Source organism: Orcinus orca, chromosome 18, assembly GCF_937001465.1.
Source record: "Orcinus orca chromosome 18, mOrcOrc1.1, whole genome shotgun sequence".
Lineage (NCBI taxonomy): Eukaryota > Metazoa > Chordata > Mammalia > Artiodactyla > Delphinidae > Orcinus > Orcinus orca.
In genome coordinates, this window is record NC_064576.1 from 72,847,118 (window position 1) to 72,867,232 (window position 20,115).

Sequence of the window (20,115 nt, forward strand, 5' to 3'; positions counted from 1 at the left end):
TGGTTGGGACAGAAGCCACCTGTGGTGGTGGATTTGTTGGAAGTCGGGAGTGTCACATCTTCTTTAGCCCTTGCCTCAAGCCCTGTGTTCGCCTAGCGTGTTCCTAGGAATTTCACCCTTAGCCCTTGGTGGTACCTGCCCATTAAATGTCCAGGTCATTCCTTCAGAGAGAGCGTTTCCCGACACTCTCTAGGCTCCGTACCAAAAAAATGTGGCGTGCCAGCTCTCGAGAGCCACACAGCTGAGCTTTGCTCGCAGTAACACTGTTCTGTGTCACCAGGCATTGAGTACAACTACATAAATCCTCAAAAATAATCAGAATGAACATACTCTTGACTGAGCCACTTGGACACAACCCAAGACCAGGAAAAATTAGTGACTGAGGTAGGATTATGAAATCTCAAGATGGCAGTGAAGTCCAAATAAAAATCCAATAAAATCGACCATATCCTCTCATTTTCTGCCCCACAAACAGAAAGTGTGAAAGATTGTCCATCAAAACTTTATGGTTTTTAAGGATTTTTAAAAAATCTCCTTCGTGTAATTTTTTTAAGAAAAATGAGCAAGGGACTTTTTCAGGAGAAATCCCCTCAAGCTGAAAAGGCTTTAAGTTTCTGACATTTCATAACTTTCTCTAACAACGGTAATGAAATGCCAACCCCGCCTAGAGACAAGGAGTTGCCCTAGTTTTGATCTCCGTGATCCTTGCAGTTTGGACACTCTTTAGTTTTCCTTTACTATTTAAAATATTTGTTGTTTGGGCATCCAGTGCATTTTTGCTGGGTTGTGTTGGCAGTCATCTTGGCTAACTGACTGTGCTATTCACGATTGGTGACTTACTAGTGCAATCAATGCCCCTCTCTTCCATCCTTCGTCAAATATCAATTAATATATTATGTTTTTTATTTTATATCGGAGTATAGTTGATGTACAATGTTAGTTTCAGGTGTACGGCAAAGTGATTCATTTATACCTATATCTGTTCTTTTTCAAATTCTTTTCCCATTTAGATTACAGAATATTGAGTAGAGTTCCCTGTGCTATACAGTAAGTCCTTGTTGATTATCTATTTTATACATAGTAGTGTGTATGTAAATAAACTATATTTGAGAAAACATGATCCAGGGTTCAAATTAGATTCAGTCCCTGTTCTGATACATGAGAAGGCTTTGTCTTTGTACAGATTCCTTAATAACAGTTCACTCTTAGGTCTCACCGTGTGTTAGATGCTATCCTAGGCACCTGTATTGGTTAATGATTTCATTCTGATAACCCTAGGAAGCAGCGCTATCATCTCCTTTTCACAGAGAGGTTGAGTAACTGCCCATCTGACTAGTCATATAACTAGTACGCAGTGGAGAAGGCAGCAGCCCCCTTTCCCATCAGGAGTTTATACATATAAAGTGCTTAGTTTTAGTGTCTGGCGTGTCGTGTGCATTGCTTACCTGTTACTGCTGCTACTGTTGCTGCTGTTACCATCTTGTGAGCCTCGCTTTCCTCATCTGTAAAACCAGAAGAGTGGTGCGTTGTGCATTTGTCAGGAGATTCAGTGAGGTAATATCCATAGCGCTGTGCCTACGCTTATAGGGGGACCAGTCAGTAGTGGTTACCATGGTGACGGGCACTGCGCTGGGCAGGGGAGGAAGTACAAAGATGATCCCCTTAACTGTCAAGGGTCTGCAATTAGTGATACAAATAAAATAGTTTACAACTAGTCATATTGTAAAGCACTATGGGAAGAGAGCAGTAAGAGGGGCCTAGACCAGGGATGCTCTAACGGGTACAACCCACCCCTCCCCACCCCTCCCTCACTCTTCAGCACCAGCGTTCTCGCACTTATTTTTCAGGTCTTGAGTTAAACATCACCCGTCCTGGGATTCTCCTCAGGCCCCCCAATCTAGGTTTGACCCCCCCCCCCCCGCCACGTAGCACTCACCTCACCCGTTCTGTGAGGAACAGCGCCGACTGTCTTGCTCACCCTAATGGCTCCAGCCAAGTAGGAGGTGCTCAGAGGTGTTTGCTAAGTGAAACAAACATGAGTTTTGTTTTGTTTGTTTGTTTGTTTGCGGTACGCGGGCCTCTCACTGTTGTGGCCTCTCCCGTTGCGGAGCAACAGGCTCCGGACGCGCAGGCTCAGCGGCCATGGCTCACGGGCCCAGCTGCTCCGCGGCATGTGGGATCTTCCCAGACCGGGGCACGAACCCGTGTCCCCTGCATCGGCAGGCGGACTCTCAACCACTGCGCCACCAGGGAAGCCCAAACATGAGGTTTTAAAATTTATATTAGTCTCACCTGGCCTCCTGGGCGTTAATGAGGAAACGAAGGGCACACGGAGCAAAGGGGCCAAATCAGGGGCAAAGATGCACATGTCACGTGACAGAATCACCATCCAAAAAATGTCCAACTGACTAGAACTGTGACGTGGGATTAACCAAATGAGATTTGACAGGAATCAGTGTAAAGGACTGTATCTGGCTTGCAAAGCCCGCCAACCACTCTAGGACTACGGGCTGTGGGAGGTGGCGGCTGAGACAACACATGCGAGAAAGACTGCAGGCTTCTAGTTGACTCCACATTCACCAAGAAAAGGAACCCAGCCTTGAACTGCATTAACAAATAGATGGGGTTCAGAATAAAGGTGGTGCTAGTCATACTGTTCAGTTTACATTTCAAGAGGGACAATGAAGACAGGAATTCTGAGCAAATTCCTTAACCTGTCCCCCAAACTTCATTTTCCTCATCTGTAAAATGGGTACCTGCCCCACCGGGTTGTGAGTGTTAAGTAATTTGATGGTTTTCTTATTTTCACTGGCAAGGAACAACTAAAGGAACTGAAATGTTTAAAAAAGTAAAGAATTAGGTGGGAAAATAGGAGACATGAGTGTGTGATCGTCTCCTTCAAAGTTTTCCTATGTGGGAAAGAGATTAAGCTTCATCTTTATAATCCTAGAGGGCAGAGCTACTATTTAAGAATGAAAGAAGTCAAGACAGGCAGATTTCAGCTCGATGTAAGAAAACACTGTCTAACATCTAAAGCTATCCGACAGTGGAACGACCTGTCTTGGGAGGTGGTGAGTTCCCCGTGTGTCTAGGCTTTCAAGCACAGCACAGGTGCTCACTTGGTGGGGGTGGATCAGCTGATGCCCCAGGGCCTTTCCACTGTTGAGATTTGGGTAGGGCCTAGGGTGCATCTCTATCATTTATTGATCCCTGGCTGAAGTTCATTACCATATAGCATCTCATTTCATCCTTGAAACCCAATGGGAAAAATTCTATTATCAGTCTCCTTTTACAGGAAAGTTGAAGAAATTTAATACCACATTCAAGTTTGGGTACTTTGTGTAAGCTCCCAAGTCAAGCTTTGGTTGACTCCGAGGTGCCTGCTCTTGGCAACACAGCCTTGCTGAGCTTCCCCACCCACGACTCCCTTGGAACTTTGTGTGGGGGGCCATGGGGGGCAGTGCCGGGCTGCAGACTGGAAGTGTTCGGACCAGATGCAGCTGACAAACGTTTTGATTGGCAGGCGTAGTGCTTTTCGCTGCCAGTATTTAATAATTGGAGGAGTTCACATAAAAATCTGATTTCCTACTTATCTTTAAAAACTGGAAACTCTAGCCACGCTGGCCTGTATTCCCACTTGGCAACAGCTGTCTGCAGCAAGCAGGGACTGCCCCTTCCAGACATGGCCTCACATTCTCAGCGGCCACCAGCCCTACTGCCTCGCATACGGCTACCCCGCCCCCCTTTGCCTTCCCTGCCTCTCCCCCCTGCCCCCCCCCACCCCCCCCGCGGAGGGATGTCAGTGTGCTTCTCCCAGTGTGGACATTTCACGTGCATGCATAACAAATAACAGGTTTGGGGGCAGGAAAGTGCCTGTCCCATTTTCTAGAGGAAATTGAGCCCCAGAGAGTCTCAGGGGTGGCATTGTCTGACCTCAACAGAACCCTGGTTCCCGACTCCTACAGTGCGTGACCCTGGAGGGAATGTTCTCCTGATGGGCAGCTGCCCTCTAGGAGAACCTGTGTCCCAGCGAGCAGGCACCCCCCCCTGCACTGGAGGATGACGGTCCACTCGGAAGGACTTCCATCGCTAGCCTCTGTAAGACAGGACTTTGTCTGCTCTTGGTCCTGAGATGGTCACAGAGACCCCCCAAAGAACCCCCAGCACCTTACAGCAGAGAGAGCTAAGCAGAGGGTCCAATGACTCAAGCTTGATGTTAACAGTGAGAATTTCTTATCAGTCTGTCATCTCATATTTCTAATCTCCTGCCAGAAGATCCCATGTTATCCCTGTCTCAGTGCCATCTTTCCTTCCCTCCACGCTTCCTTCCTTCCATCCCGTTGGTCGGGTATTTGAAGGTGTAGTTGTCACTCCCAAGTCATTCAGGAGGGTCAGGGCTGGATTTTGGTGTGGTGGAGAGAGGATGGTCTAGGACCAGGACACCTGAATGCAGGTTTGGCTCAGCCGTTTGTACTATTCCTATGCTTGTGGGAAGGTCTCTCCTTCTCTCTGGGGCTCAGTTTCCTCTTGTATAACATGAGAGTCAGTGTTAGGGTATCATACAAGTCCCTTAACAGTTTTACAGTTTTATGATTCAGAGGCAGAGCTGGGAATAATGGAACTTGGGACATGACCCCAAATCTTGGCAGTAGGAGAAGGAGTTGTGGTTGTCCGTCAGAGCTGCTTGCTTTCTCCTTTCCTTCCTCCTTTATTTCTGTTTCATTTCCTTCCTTCGTCCATCCATCCGTCCGTCCATCCTTCCTCCTTCCCTGTCTTCCTTCTTCCCTTCCTTCCTAGCTTTCTCTTCTTCTTTCTTTTCTTTTGAGGTGCTTTAATTGATCAAGATGAAGATCTGACTGATAATGGGGATAGCTCACTAGGAAATACTGTGTGGACTATAATACTCAGATACACCAGTCAAGTAGTAACCTCCCAGCTGATTAAAGGCAGAGATGTTTCACTGTGCTCCCCACTGACCTGGGGCTGCCAAGGGGAACTAAACTACATGTTTACAATCAAAATGACTTTGTAGGGCTTCCCTGGTGGTGCAGTGGTTGAGAGTCCGCCTGCCGATGCGGGGGACACGGGTTCGTGCCCCGGTCTGGGAAGATCCCACATGCCACGGAGTGGCTGGGCCCGTGAGCCATGGCCGCTGAGCCTGCGCGTCCGGAGCCTGTGCTCTGCAACGGTAGAGGCCACAGCGGTGAGAGGCCCGCGTACGGCAAAAAAAAAAAAGACTTTGTCACAGGAGAAAATTCCATTTTTTTTTGGTGAGTGGCCTCCTCGAATGTAAACGGGAATGGGAGAGAAAGGTTGAAAAGACCCATAAGGTAAGGAGTTTGCACTGGATAATCTTCAGGAACCGTTCCAGCTCAGGAAACAGTGGGTCACCATTTCTGAGAAAGAGCCCAAAGTTCTGTTTTCTTTCAAAATATGCTTTTTGAGATATCATTCACATACCATACAATTCAGCTTTTTAAATTGTCCAGTTTAATTTTCTTTAGCACACGGACAGACATACGTAGCCATTACCACATCACCAGTGTTCACATATATGTGCTGGCCTCTTTCACTCAGCATAATGTTTTGAGGTTCATTTGTGCTGTACCATGTATCAGCACTTCATCTATTTTTTTAATTGGGGTATAATTGTTTTACAATGTTGTTAGTTTCTACTGTACAGCGAAGTGGAGTGGAGTTCCCTGTGCTATCCAGCAGGTTCTCATCAGCACTTCATTGTTTTAAATTGCCAAATAATATTCCACTGTATTGTACGGGTCTCCCACGTTTTAGCTATCCACTTATCAGTAGATGGACATTTGAATTGTTTCCATCTTTTGGCTGTTATGAATAATGTTGCAGTAAACATTCATTATACAAGTTTTTGTGTGTATATAAGTTTTTATTCTCTAGGGTAGATACCTAGGGGAGGAAATGCCAGGTCACATGGTAACTGTATGCTTAACGATTTCCAAAAGTGGCTGTACCATTTTACGTTCCCACCAGCAGCTTAGGAGGGTTCTAGTTTCTCTAAATTCTCACCCATAATTGTTATCATTTCTTTCTGTCGTAGCCAGCCTAGTGCATATGAGGCAGTATCTCATTGTGGATTCGATGTGCATTTCCCTGATGGCTTGCGATGCTGAGCGTCTTTTCATGTGCTCATTGATTATTTGTACATCTTCTCTGAAGAAATGTCTATTCAGATCCCTTTTCCGTTTTTTTAATTGGGTTGTCTTCGTTAGTTGTAAGAGTTCTTCAACTTTTTGTTGTTAATATAAATATATTTTATATAGTTATATATTATAAATATATTATTTTTTATACTTTAGACATATAATTTAGAGAAATGTATTAAGATACATATATCTATGTCTAGATTTTAACGTATTCTAGATATTTAAATATATATTCTAGATACAAATCTCTTATCAGATATATACGTTTCAAATATTTTCTCACATTCTGGGCATTCACTTTCTTGATAGTATTCTTTGAAGCACAAAAGTTTTAAATTTTGATGAAGTCCAGTTGATCTGTTTCTTTCGTTTGTTGCTTGTATCATATATAAGAATCCGGTGCCAGATCTGAGATCATGAAGATTTACCTCTGTGCTTTCTTTTAAGAGTTTTACAGTTTTACCTCTTAAACTTAATCCTTTGATACATTTTGAGTTCATACTTATATATGGTGTGACGTAAAAGTCCAATTCTATTTTCTTGCACGTGGAGTTGCCCCAGCACCATTTGTTGAAAAGACAGATCTTTCCCCATTGAATGGTCTTGGCAGCCTTGTCGAAAACTAACTGACCATGGACTCGTGGGCTTATTTCTGGACTCTTAGTCTACCCCGCTGACCTATATGTCTGTCCTTATGCCAGTACCATCCTGTCTTAATCATTGTTGTTTATAGTTTTAGTAGTAACTCTTGAAATTGAGAAGACCAAGTCCTCCGACTTTGTTCTTTTTCAAGATTGTTTTGGCACTTCTGGATCCCTTTCAATTCTGAATTTTAGAATCAGCTTGTCAATTTCTACAAAGAAGTCAGCTGGCGTTCTGATAGGGATTGTGTGGAAGCTACAGATAAATTTGAGGAGCACTGCCGTCTTAACAATATTAAGTCTTCCAATTCACAAACATTGGAGATTTTCCAATTCTTTAGAGCCTTAATTTCTTTCCACAACATTTTGCAGTTTTCAAAGTATAAGTTTCACACTTCTTTTGTTAAGTATATTCCTAAGTGTTTTATTCTTTTTGACGCTATTTTAAACGAATTTTAAAATTTTTATTTTCAGATTGTTCATTGCAAGTACATAGAGGTACATAATTCTTTTTTGTTTATTGATCTTGAATCCTGAAATCTTGCTGAACTCATTTACTAGTTCCAATTGATAGTTTTTTAGTAGATTCCTTAGGATTTTCTATATACAAATCATGTCATTTGAAAATAGAGAAAATTTATTCCTTTCAAATCTGGGTGCCCTTTATTTCTTTTTCTTGCCTAATTGCACTGGCTGGAATGTTTATTGCAGCATTTTTCATAATAGCCATTATAGCCATTGAAGCCCTAGTGCAATGTTGAATAGAACTGATGAGAGTGGACAACCTTGTCTTGTACCTAATCCTAGGGGGAAAGCATCCAGTATTTAACCATTAAGTGTGATGTTAGCTGTTAGGTTTTTTTGGTGTATGCCCTTTATCAGATTGAGGAAGTTCCCTTCTATTCCTAGTTTGTTGACTGTGTTTATCATGAAAGGGGTTTGGATTTTGTCAACTGCTTTTTCTCCACCTTGTGAAATGATCATGTAGGTTTTGTTTTTTATTGTATTGATATGGTATATTAATGACACTGATTTTTGGAGGTTAAACCAACCTTGCATTCCTGGAACAAATTCCACTTGGTTATGGTACATAATTCTTTTATATATAATGAGTTTGTTAGGAATTTGTTGAGTTTTTTGCATCCACATTCATAAAAGATATTGACCTGTAGTTTCCTTGTGATGTCTTTGGTTTTGGTGTCAGGGTAATACTGGCCTCATAAAATGAATTGGGAAGTTTTCCCTTCTCTTCTATTTTTTAAGAAAAGTTTGTGAAGAATTGGTATTAGTTCTTTAAATGTCTGATAGCATTCACTTGCCATCTGGGCCTGGGTTTTTCTTTGTAGACAGTGTTTTGATTACTAATTTAATCTCTTTACTTATAGGTATATTCAGGTTGTTTCTTGCTGAGCTAGTTTCAGTAGTTTTTGTCTTTCTAGGAACTTGTCCATTTCATCTGGTATCTAATTTATTGGCATGCAATTATACTATTCCTTTATAATGCTTTTTTTAATTTTAGTAATGTTTGTAGTAATATCTACAGTTTCTTTTCTGATTTTATTAGTTTGTCTTTTCTCTTGGCTTGTCTGGCAAAAGGCTTGTCGATTGTGTTCGTCTTTTCAAAAAACTAGCTTTTGGTTTCATGGAATTTTTTCTATTGTTTTTTCTGTTCTCTGGTTTGCTAATTTCCACTCTAATCTTTATTATTATTTCCTCCCTTCTCTTTTCTTTAGGTTTAGGTTGCTGTTCCTTACCTAGAGTTCTAAGGTAGAAGATAGTTATTGACTTGAAATCTCTCTCCTTTTTCAACATAGGCATACCACTGTAAATTTCCCTGTAAACATTGTTTTAGCTCCATCCCATAAGTTTTGGTATGTTGTGTCTTTATTTTCATTCGCAAAGTATTTTCTAATTTTCCTTTTGATTTCTTTTTTGATTCATTAGGTACTTAGGAGTGTGTTATTTAATTTCCAAATATTTGTGAGTTTCTCAAGTTTCTTTCACTTATTCGTTTCTAATTTCATTCCACTGTAGTTAGAGAACATACTTTGTGTTATTTATATCCTTTTAAATTTATTGAAGTTTGTTTTATGACCTAGTATGTAGTTTATCCTGGGGAATGTTCCATGTGCACTTGAGAAGAATGTATGTCCTGCTGTGATGGGTGTTCTGTTTATATCTGTTAAGTCTAGTTGGTTATGTGTTGTTCAAGTCCTCTATTTCCTTTTCAATCATCTGTCTAGTTGTTCTGTCCATTATTGAAATCTTCATCTTCTATTGTTGACTTTTCTATTTTCTTCAATTCTGTCAGTTTTTCCTTCATGTATTTTGGCGCTCTGTTAGTTGCATATATATTTATAATTATTATATCTTCCTGCTGGATTGACCCGATCATTATTACAAAATGCCCTCTTTACCTCTAGTAACATATTTTGTTTTAAAGTTTATTTTACCTAATATTAGTATAGCTATTTCAGCTTTCTTGTGGTTGCTCCAAAGCTCTTTTTTGAATTCTCAAAAGCTTTGATGGGCAATGAAAGTCAAGAAGAAATTGCCTCCTTTCTTTCTTTTTTTTTTTTTTTGCTCATATTCCAAATGAACTATTTCACCAGTCAACAAACTCTCCTTGAGCACTAAGAATGGTCCACAACACAAAGACTTGCGCGTTGTGAAAACTCTCGTGTCTAGGTAGAATCCTTTTCGTGGGATTGGTTAATTAGTTTCTTCTTCGCTTCGTCCTCAATAAATTAAAATCACATCCTCCTTGAAAATAACTAGGAGTCCTTCTGACCAGGACTTATAGGTAAGGAAAATGAAATTAAAGGGAACGCAAGTCAAGAAAAAGTTTATGAACATCATGGGAATGAACAAGTGCTAGGAAACAAGATGTCTACTCTCGAACTTCTCTTCAAGTCTGAAAAGCTCCCTCAAATCCTTGGGTCATTCACTTGCTCCAAACCCAGTAGAAGAACTCCCAGGCGATGCCATCGGGAAATGGAGTGGCATGAGGATTGCCATGCTGGGGCCTCTGTGTCTGCGTGCCCTGATGTGCCAGAGTGATTACAGATTTTAAAAGGAAAAAACACGTAATACCATCCTGAACAAGGATCCCTGTTTGATCTTTCCCTATGTCCTAGCCTGCTTGTTGTCCTGAAGGATGACAGCCCAGCTACTCCCACTGGATGAGAAAACCTCATATTCTGTGCCAGTTTCCTGTCACTGCTTTGAGTTCTAAGAGTTCAGAGAGGGGTGGGTGGCATGACCTCCCCGTCGCTGGTGTTGGCATGAGTCCCTGGTGACAGTGTGTCTGCACCGCGGGTACACCGGCAATCTCTGGAGCAGCTCTTCCTCACTCTTTCGACAGCCAGCCAATTCGGTCTCAGGAAACCACTCTGCAGCGCTGGCTGGGTTTGGAAGTCATTTTTAATTTTGTGACAAAGACAAATGCGTCCTTTGGGAGTAGTAAGTGGTTTTACTGGTGATATTAATGGAACCTTGACCTCTTCTGTAACTGTGGTCCTACAAAACAAAAAATGTTTGTATTATAATATGTCAGGCAAGTTCATTCTTAGCCCTTCCTTGAAACAAATTGAAGAGGAAATATACTATTAATAAGCCTGGAGAATATTCTGTGTGGGTGTGTGGGTGTGGGTCTACAGGCATAAGCTCACTTGCAAACATAGCGGATTTAAAATGCCGCGATTAACGGTGCTACAGATGATGTGTTTTGAATTGTGCTGGGACGGACACAAATCATTGAAGTTCTGATATTTCTGAACAGTGGGCCCAGTGCTAAAATTGGAATTGGCTTTTAAAGGCCGGTAGCTATCATAAAATTCAAGTGTTTGAGGGATCCAAAGTGAGCAAGGGAAAGACGAAATTCAAAGGCACGTTGCATTAGCCGCTTCTGTTTTCATTTGGGGTTGGCATTCATGGGCCTAAAAATGACTGCACTGAGGTCTCCTGTTTCCTGCAGGAACTTTTTATGCCAGTGTCCTTTGTTGAAAATAGTTGCTTAAGGAGACAGTAAATTAAATGTGAAGGATTTACCGTTTGGTTACGTGAATTAAACCATTTCCTGGTGTTTGTGTTTACCTTGGGACTCACAAAGGAGACAAAAATATAGACTCACAGGAGGAAGGAAAGGAATGATCAAATCCCAATAGTCCCTGCCTGGATGTCTAGCTCAGCAATTTTATTCAGGGGAGGAATTTCGTGCTGATAAGTGAATCTTTGTCTCTGTATAATTAACTTTTCCTCTCTCCAGATGCTACACCCACTGAGCCTTCCTAATAGAACCTGTAACTACAAATGTGGTAGTTAATGCCCCCTTCTAGTATGCTGGGCAAAACCGAATTAAATCAGGTACAAAATGTGTAGTTTTCCTCAAGTAAAACTGGATGGTGCTTTAGAATTTGAGACTTAAATGCAATAATTTAAAATCTTATTATAAAATAATACATGAGCATTCTAGAAAATCTGACAAATACAGAAGGTAAATAAGAAAATAATAACGACCCATAACACTCAAAGATAATCATTGCTGACATTTTAGTGTATTCACTTTGCCTTTTTTCTATGCCATTATATGAATATAGATTTGTACTTTTTATAGTTTAGATCATAAGTATGATGTAGGATTTCCATATATCCTAACTGCCCTCTCTCCTTAAGTTCAAATCTCTCATAAGAAGAAGAAAATGAACGGCTAACACATACATAGTATTGTACTCTCTGCCAGGTAAAATTCTAAGCACTTCACATGTGTGAATTCATGTCACCCTCATAGTAACCCTTTGAGGCAGATGTTACAAATGGGGCACAGAGGGTAAAACAGTTTTCCCACAGTCTCACAGCTAGGAAGGGACAGAGGCAGGATTTGAATCCCGGCTATAAAGTGTGTGCTTTTTTTTTTTTTTTTTTTTGGCCACACCTTGCGGCTTTCCCGGACCAGGGATTGAACCCGCGCCCTCAGCAGCAGTGAAAGCACAGAGTCCTAACCACTGGACCACCAGGGAATTCTCCAAAATGTGTGCTCTTAACCAAGATCTGTTGCCTCCCCGCCACCCATCCAGCCCGACTCTGAGCCTCATGCTGGGCCCGTCCTAAAGCCTGCCCCCACCCAGCCCTGTCCCTCGGTGAGCGACCTCTCAGAATTCCTCCAACACTGGGTAGTGTGACATAGCACATGGGAACTGAGACAATCATCCTATCTCTGAAAGACAGTTGCCACGAAGGTCCTTCCTATTATGGGGAGAGGCGGGCCGGTGATGAGGGGATGGGGGCAGGGAAGGAGCCCTGGGCTGGAGCTCAGGAGAAACTGGCCTCTGGGCCTGGCTCTGTTCACAGCGAGACAAGGCACTATACCTGTTTAGGCCTCTGTTTTCTCATCTGTAAAGTGACAGGGTTGGAGAGCAATTCATTCATGTGTTCATTCATTCACTTAATACACACGAGGCAGAGATGAATAGGGTCTGTTTCCTCTCCTAGGAATTCATCATCCCGTGTGTAGCCAGAGAAGAAGTGTTATAAGTGCTCTAAGAGGAGAGTCCTGGGATGTTGACAAAGCCGCTGAGATGGGCTGGGGCGGAGAGGGTAGAAGCAGGAAGGGCTGGCCCAGCGAGGCTTCCCAGAGGACCAGCAGGGATCTGTGTCTCAGGGCATCCGTCTCTCTAGGGCCCCCTCTAGTGTATGTCACGCTCTCTCACCTTCAGCAGCCTACAGCATTGTCACTTTTTTTTTTGCGTGGGGAGGGCGAGGGTTTAAAACTACAAATCTTTATTGTCTCACATTCTAGAAACTCAAGATGGCAGCAGGGCCGTGCTCACTCTGAAGCCTGTAGGGGATCCTCCTTTGGCTCTCCTTACCTTCGGGGGGTGGCGATCCTTGGCAGCCGGCGACCCTTGACCTGCAGCTGCATCGCTCTACTTCTGCTTTGTCCCCACGTGGCATTCTCCCCGTGTGCCTGTCCTCACATGGCCATCTTCTTATATGGACACCAGGCATATTGGATTAGGGGCCCACCCTACTTAACTGAAGTAATTCTATTGGCAGTGACCCTATTTGACCCAAATGAGGTCACATTCTGAAGTACTGGTGGGGGGGTAGAACATATCATTTCGGGGGCGGGGACAAAGTTCAATCCATAACCATGTCTGCAGCCCCCATTTAGTCCAGGCAGCCATGGCCTCCTTCATACTCTTGTTTTTCTCCACTTCGTCCTCCATTCAGCATCCAGGATGAGCTTCCAAAACCATAGCAAGCAGGGGAGGGTCCAGACAGAGAGTCCTCACAGAACTTCTTTCCATCTGGACATAGAAGGCTGGAGCCAGGGGAGAAGCTGAGAGCACAGTATCTCCTGAAGAGATCGTTGTCAGTGGAGTCCCAAGGGCAAGGGCACAGTGCACTGTGAGAATGTTTCTGAAAGGATGCTTATTCCGGTCTCCAGAGGTATCGCAGGGAAGCCGCTCGGGTGGTCCTGAGACTGGCAAAATTCTGTCGACTGAAAACAAATGCACAACGTGAGAGCTGTGAATTAAGTTTCATCTGGGGCAAAAATGAAGACTATAGCCCGGGGTCAGCATTTCAGGTAGCTCTGAGAAACAGCTCCAGAGAGAGAGGGGAGAAGGTCGGTGTATATGTGATTTCGGTGTGAAGAGGGAGTACATGCGATCAAGCGCATATTTTTGGCAGAAGGTTTCTGCTAGTCACGAGGAGCAGGCGTCACCTTGAAGGATTTTAGTGCTTTTCTAGATACAAGGAGATGCAAAAATTGGGCTCATAAAATATCTAACTATCTGAAGACCTGTTCTGCCAGTTTTTCCCAGAGCACGGAGCGCCTCACTCCTGATCTCCACCCTGAACTCCTTTCAGGGGGTGTTGAGGTTCAGCAGCTGCGGCGGCTCATGATTCAATCCTTGTAAAGGTAGACGGCAAGTGCCAATTATCTGTAGTTGGCAATGCCATACTTTGAAGGGTGGTCTCTCGGTGATGAGGTAAAGCCCTTTCCAGACCTCTTTGTGTCACTTCCGCATGCTTTGCTGTTAGTAGATGCGCAGTGCAGGCTAAACAAACGGATGTCACATACACGTGAAATAAATGCGGTATTCGCACTGCTTCTCCTGCCTTTAGCCCGCCCCCTCCCCCGAAGTAGCTCGGACCTTCTCATCTTATTAGGCTGCCATTAAGCTCTAGAAAACGGTGAAGGCATGTGCTTCTGTCATTCAAATGCTAATCCTCTCTCCAACTTGACACCTCAGCTTGCCGCTGCTATCCGCCGTCATCTGTGCTCCAAAGACAGAGGACCCTTGTACCCGCCCCCTCTGACTTCTTACAAAGGCCCTGGAGGGCGCTTCCTGAGGCACTTAGCATAGCTGTGGAAAGAAGTTTATGCAGAATATTCACCTTTACTGTTCCCCCCACCCCCCAGGTCACAATTGCAAAGTAGGGCATCAGGGCTCCCTGACGGAAGGCTAAGACCTGAATAAGGAATTCGGTTTTCTTAGAGAAACAGAAACACAGAGCACCAGATTCCGAGAGAAGAACGTGGATTTATGGGTTACACGAAAGGAGAATGATGTAACTGGTGGTGCCCGTGCTGCCTCGCCAGCTGCAGTGTCTGCGTGTTCCTAATACAATCGTTTATGTATTTTCATTTTCTTGTTCAGATACAGGTAGACCTTTCTTAGAGATGCACAGTGAAATCCCGGAAATTGTAAATATGACCGAAGGAAAGGAGGTCGTCATCCCCTGCCGGGTTACATCACCCAACATCACTGTTACTTTAAAAAAGGTAAAACTGAGTAGTGCTACTCTCACAAGCCTTTTACTGCAAGTGAGCAACTGAATTGTGAGTTGTTTTCTCTCTCTGGAATAGTTATCTTAGAGACATGTGGGCTTTCTCGGCGGACTTTTCTGTAACAGCTTTTTACTATGTAAGTGTTAGGCGTTATCCCCCTGCGTGTACTTACATGGACTAAAAGGATAATGTCTTGAGCGTAAATCTACGTGAATAATGAAAGAACTACAATCGTGAACATTTTTGTGTATTGCCACAAATTTGAATGTCTGTAAATGTCAGGAAAACCAATTCTATTGTGTATACAAATTACTAATGCAGATTTTTGCTGAAGGAAGAACTGTCAGGCAGGGTACCTGACTCGCCAGGCATTTAAGAACTCTTGCTTTGGTTTGAGTTGGGCTGTTCCTTGTAACAAAAGGCTTATGTTCTGACGGGCATCCAAATTTAAACTCTTAGGGGGAAAAGAAAAAAAGCTATAAATGAGATTTTTCTTCATATTATGTTGTAAATTGTGCATGTAGAGAAGGAAAAAGATTCAGAGTAAAATGTAATAAAGACAAAAGCCCTAAAATGTGACATGCCAGCTGCAGTAACTTTAGGCGTGTGCTGAGTCTGAGAGTTGGATAAAAACTTCCCACGTGGAAAACTCTAGTGGGTCCGGAGAGCTTAGAGCTTTCGGAGGAAAAGTGTAGGCTGTCCCAAGGCAGCACCGAGCACTGCCCATCACGTAGAGGTAGTGTGTCTCCCTGTCTTCTCCCCTTGCATTCACTCCCCCAAGTTGTTGATTTAAATCTTCAATGTAGTCCATCAGTGACAGGTCTCGGCTCCCATGACAACTGGGTATCATCGCCAGGAAATATAAAATTGTAGTATGTTGGAGCTGGAAATGCCAGCGGGGTCACACTCACTTGGTGGAAGAAAAAACTAAGGTCCCCAGGGAGTTAGGGACGTCCAGGCCACAGGCCACACTGGGCATTGGAGCCCGTGTCCTGTCTTCTTCCTCCGTGTTCCTGCCATCCTTTGCTCATGGTTTAGTTTGCATAGGAGGAGGGGCAGAGTGGTTCAGAGCAGAGGCTGGGGCCACACCACCTGGATTCTTTCTGCAACCCCCCACCCCCGCCACTACCACTTAACCCGCTGGAAAATGGGCAAGTTATCAGACCTCCCTCCACATCAGTGCCCTCCATGGAGAGATGGGAGAGGTTACAGGGGCACCCACCTCACCTGACTGTTAGGAAGGCTACATGAGGTGCTCGGAGGCCCTTAGGGTCACGCCTGGCACAGGAAGGCCTGTTCAAGGATTAGCTGTTCACGTTACGTGTCCAAGAGTTTAATGCCCAATAATCGATTTATTATCGTGATGTTTTCCATAGCCTGCCATTACCCCTCTGAGTCCGAGATGATAATTGGTCTGTGACTGACATGGAACAAGCCATGAGGATGTGAAACTTCTCTTTCCATGCACACCTCTTGCTTTTTTGCCCTAATGCAGATCGCTTGTCTGCTTGAGGAACTTTCCCGAACTCCCACCTGTAAACATTTTGGGAGGGAAAGCTTATTTTCTGTGTTTTCCCACCCTGATCTATAATACAAAATAAAAAGGGAGAGAAGCATAACATTCTAACCAGGATTTTGGTTTATCACATATATTTTGAAAATATTCTAACCTATTACACATATATGCTGACATGAAATTGACAGAAGATCGTTCCCTTCCTTTTCTCTTACTGTCCTTTCTCTTCTAACTTGCTGCTCCCGCCTTTTCCTATGCCTGCTTCAGCAGAGCCCCGGTCAGCTGGAGACAAGCCTCCCTGTTCAGCAGTGTCTCCGGACTGCCCATCTGTCTGCCCCTTTATGACACACACCCTGCCACAGCTGATGGGCTTTGTAGTCTTTTGCTATTTTAGCTCTCGTCAGCTAGAAAGAAAGTGACTTTGTCAATGAACTACAACTAGTGGCAGTAACGGATAGAGTAAGAGAAACACTTCGGAGGAAAATTTGATGTATTTTTAAGTTGTGCAGACCAAGTCCATCAGCCAACCTTTCTTGTAGGTTCAGCACGTGCTCGTTTTCACATGTTTTTAAAGCATCCCAGATTTCAATCCCTGACTTATATTTTTCTGAGTTTTTCCTTTAATAGTTTGCACCAAGTCAGAAGGTTCCTTTTCCCCCCCGACGGAATGCAGGGCATTCCTAAGTTTACAGGTAGCATCCTAATTTGCTAAAACATGAAATGCATCCTTTAATTGCTTTCAGTTCTTCATAAACAGGATGCAATTCATGTCAAACCCACGTAACGCTCTGGTAACATACACCAATGCAGACATATTCACTGGGAGAGGCAACCAGTGCTTTTGGAATAGAAATCTCTGCCATCAGATCACAAATCCCGGTCAGATTCACTCCTTCCGCAAGCAGCATATATAAAGGATATTGTGGATAGAGCGATGTAAGGTGTGTGCTTTTTTTTTTTGCGGTACGCGGGCCTCTCCCGTTGCGGAGCACAGGCTCCGGACGCGCAGGCTCAGCGGCCATGGCTCACGGGCCCAGCCACTCCGCGGCATGTGGGATCTTCCCAGACCGCGGCACGAACCCATGTCCCCTGCATCGGCAGGCGGACTCGCAACCACCGCGCCACCAGGGAAGCCCAGGTGTGTGCTTTTTTAAAGAAGATAGAAAAGATTTGAAACTTCCTTATGGCAGTTAATTCTATGAATCTTTATAATCTGTTGTGAGAAGGTGATCTGATTTTTTTTTCCCCTTGTCCAGCTGGGGATAAAAGCAGTTGTCAGACCACTGCCTCTGGAGTTGGCTGCCAATCTGGCCTCACGGGAATTTGGCTGGGCTGCTCTATGAGACAGTGGCCCTTTACAAAGTCTAATCCCAAGGTAGAAGGTGTAAATTAAGTCCTTGATATATAGGAGAAGGCATAAGCAGAGAATCAAATCGTGGGCTCTTTACTTCTGTTCGGCCTCACTGTGTTTGGGAATACTTCTAGAATTTGCGAGCACTTCATTCCTAACTGTCTCTGGCCTCATGTCCGTTTTCGGCTCTCTTCACCGTCAGGAGCCTCTGCTTCTGGGTGCTTCCCTTCCAGGTGCAGAGTCAGTACCCTCAGTCTTCCCCAGAGGGGTAACCCCAGTGAGTGCCAAGTTAATGCTATGAATCTTGGGGGACCAGGAATTATGTACAGTCCTTTTAAGACAGCCACCTCTAACAAATCATGCAAAATGAGAGGACAAGGTACGGCTTGTTAAAAGCTCCCGATGATGAGACCAAGAGGATAACCTGGCAGCCCTAATGGAAAAAAATCCTAATTAATTTTTCTATTGAGTATCAGGCCAGTTTATTACAGAGATTCCCAGAGGCCAAAGAGATACGGGCACTCCCGCTAGAATTCTGACATGACCACTAGGTCTACCCTAGGGGAGTGCAGCTTCTTGCTAAGACTAATAACAAACTATCCTGCTTACTATAATTTGTCATAGTTAATGTATCGTTTCCTACATGCAAAAAAACTAGAGAACCAATTATGACTACCTGGAGTTTTTGCCTGCGCTATTCTCATTTGCGGTAAAAATTACATTTTCACAAACTATGAGGGAATCTCTTACCACAGCGCTAATACGATTTTGTGAAAGCATGTTTCTTCTTTTTCCAGTTTCCATTTGATACTCTGATCCCTGATGGAAAAAGAATAACGTGGGACAGTAGGAAGGGCTTTATAATATCAAATGCAACATACAAAGAAATAGGGCTTCTGACCTGTGAAACAACAGTCAACGGACACGAGTACAAGACAAACTATCTCACACTTCGACAAAGTAAGTGATGTTCCAAAAGCATGAGCATAAGCCGGAATACTCAAGGGTCTATCTGCTTAATGAAACGTTGATTTTTTTTTTAAAAAACTGTGACTTCTTATGCTTGCAGCCAACACAATCACAGACGTCCAAATCAGCACGCCAAGCCCAGTCAGATTACTTAGAGGTCATGCTCTCACCCTCAACTGCACGGCCACCACTCCCTTGAACACAAGAGTTCAGATGACCTGGAGTTACCCTGGGGAAGTGAGTGACCTACTTTTCTATTTCTTCTATAGGACAGTATTTAGTTTTAGCCAGTGAAATGCTAAACTGAGTTTTTGAAGTGGGAGAAAGCAGAATATTCTGACTCCTGGCAGTTCAAGTCAATAAAGAAGCTGTGGGTTTGGTTTGGGTGCTTCCCTTGCCTGACATTTCATGAGTGTGATAGGCAGAGATACGGTCTTTTGATGTCTGGAGGTTTTGTTTTGAAGTGTATAGGCTGGTATTTCTATTGCATGATTCTGGGTGGAAAAGGGGGTTGTTTCATCCTTGGAAATGATTCTCTAGGATTTAGAGATGAGAGAGAAATTTATCAGTACATGCCAGGCAGGGACTATCTTTTGTAAAAACAACAACAAAAAGTTGTCGTCTCGGCGCATTAATTTAAGAGACTGGCAGACACGCAGGCACCTGATTGGAGCATGTTTGGAAAAGATAGTACAACCCAGCCATCCAATATTCCACTTGCTAAGTGACAAAGGAGCAATTCTGCCCTTTAGAAAAATGAGAAGAATGAAGGCTGAGCTGTGTTCCCATTCAAATTAAACATCCTTGCAAACAATCATTGTTTTAAAAACGTATAGGCAGGGAATCTCTGATAAACTGTTAAGAAACATCTGAAAGTGGGTCCAGCCCCATTTCTTGTATGTCTATGTGATTCACGTGGCATATCCCAGGTAAATCACTTGTTTCGTCATTCAGATGGCCCAATCACGAAGTTAGCTTATGATTAAATTATGCATGTATAATTAAGATTAATGCATCAGTCCCGAGCTTTTTTTTTTTTTTAATTGAAGTATATAGTTGATTTACAATGTTATCCTCGTTTCAGGTGTACAACATAGTGATTCAAAATTTTTATAGATTATACTCTATTGACAGGTATTAGAAAATATTGGGCTATATTCCCTGTGCTGTACAATATATACATTTCTTGCTATGAAAACAGAATAACTTAGCAACAAAACGGTACCACAAGTGCCCTGTAGGGACACATTGACTCATCAGTCATAAGGTATTTTCTAGAAAATGGTATTGTTTCATTGAAATAAAAATGCTACGACTTGTAGTAATATATTCTGCGTTTTGATGGAAATCATATACTCAATGCATGGAACGAGGGAAGAAACGTGTACCCTGTCAGTGTTGCTGCTATAAGTGAGAGTATGGTAGTGCATCTGCTGAATGCCCATAACCTTCGAAAATGGTGCTGTCCAGTGGAACTTGCTGTGATGGAAGTGGTCCGAAACGCTAACCACTAGCCACCTATGCCTAACAGCACGTGGAATGTGGCTTGCGGGACCGAGGAGCCAAATTTTACATTTTGTCTCATTTTAAGTAGCCACACGTGGCTGCTGGACGGTGCTGATGACCCTGTTCTGAAACCCAGGGGCAGTTTTAGGGTACCA

The 20,115-nt window shown here is 43.4% G+C and overlaps 1 protein-coding gene across 5 annotated transcripts in view; it reads left to right on the forward strand.

Annotated features, from left to right (window-relative positions):
• The window catches only part of FLT1 (fms related receptor tyrosine kinase 1), a 174,224-nt gene that overhangs the window by 37,366 nt on the left and 116,743 nt on the right, over nucleotides 1-20,115 (forward strand). For all 5 annotated transcript variants that reach the window (XM_049701112.1, XM_004281761.4, XM_049701111.1 and 2 more), the window contains 3 exons: nucleotides 14,488-14,612; nucleotides 18,283-18,445; nucleotides 18,555-18,691. In XM_049701112.1, the coding sequence (XP_049557069.1) occupies nucleotides 14,488-14,612; nucleotides 18,283-18,445; nucleotides 18,555-18,691 (425 nt within the window). The remainder of the gene's footprint in view (nucleotides 1-14,487; nucleotides 14,613-18,282; nucleotides 18,446-18,554; nucleotides 18,692-20,115) is intronic.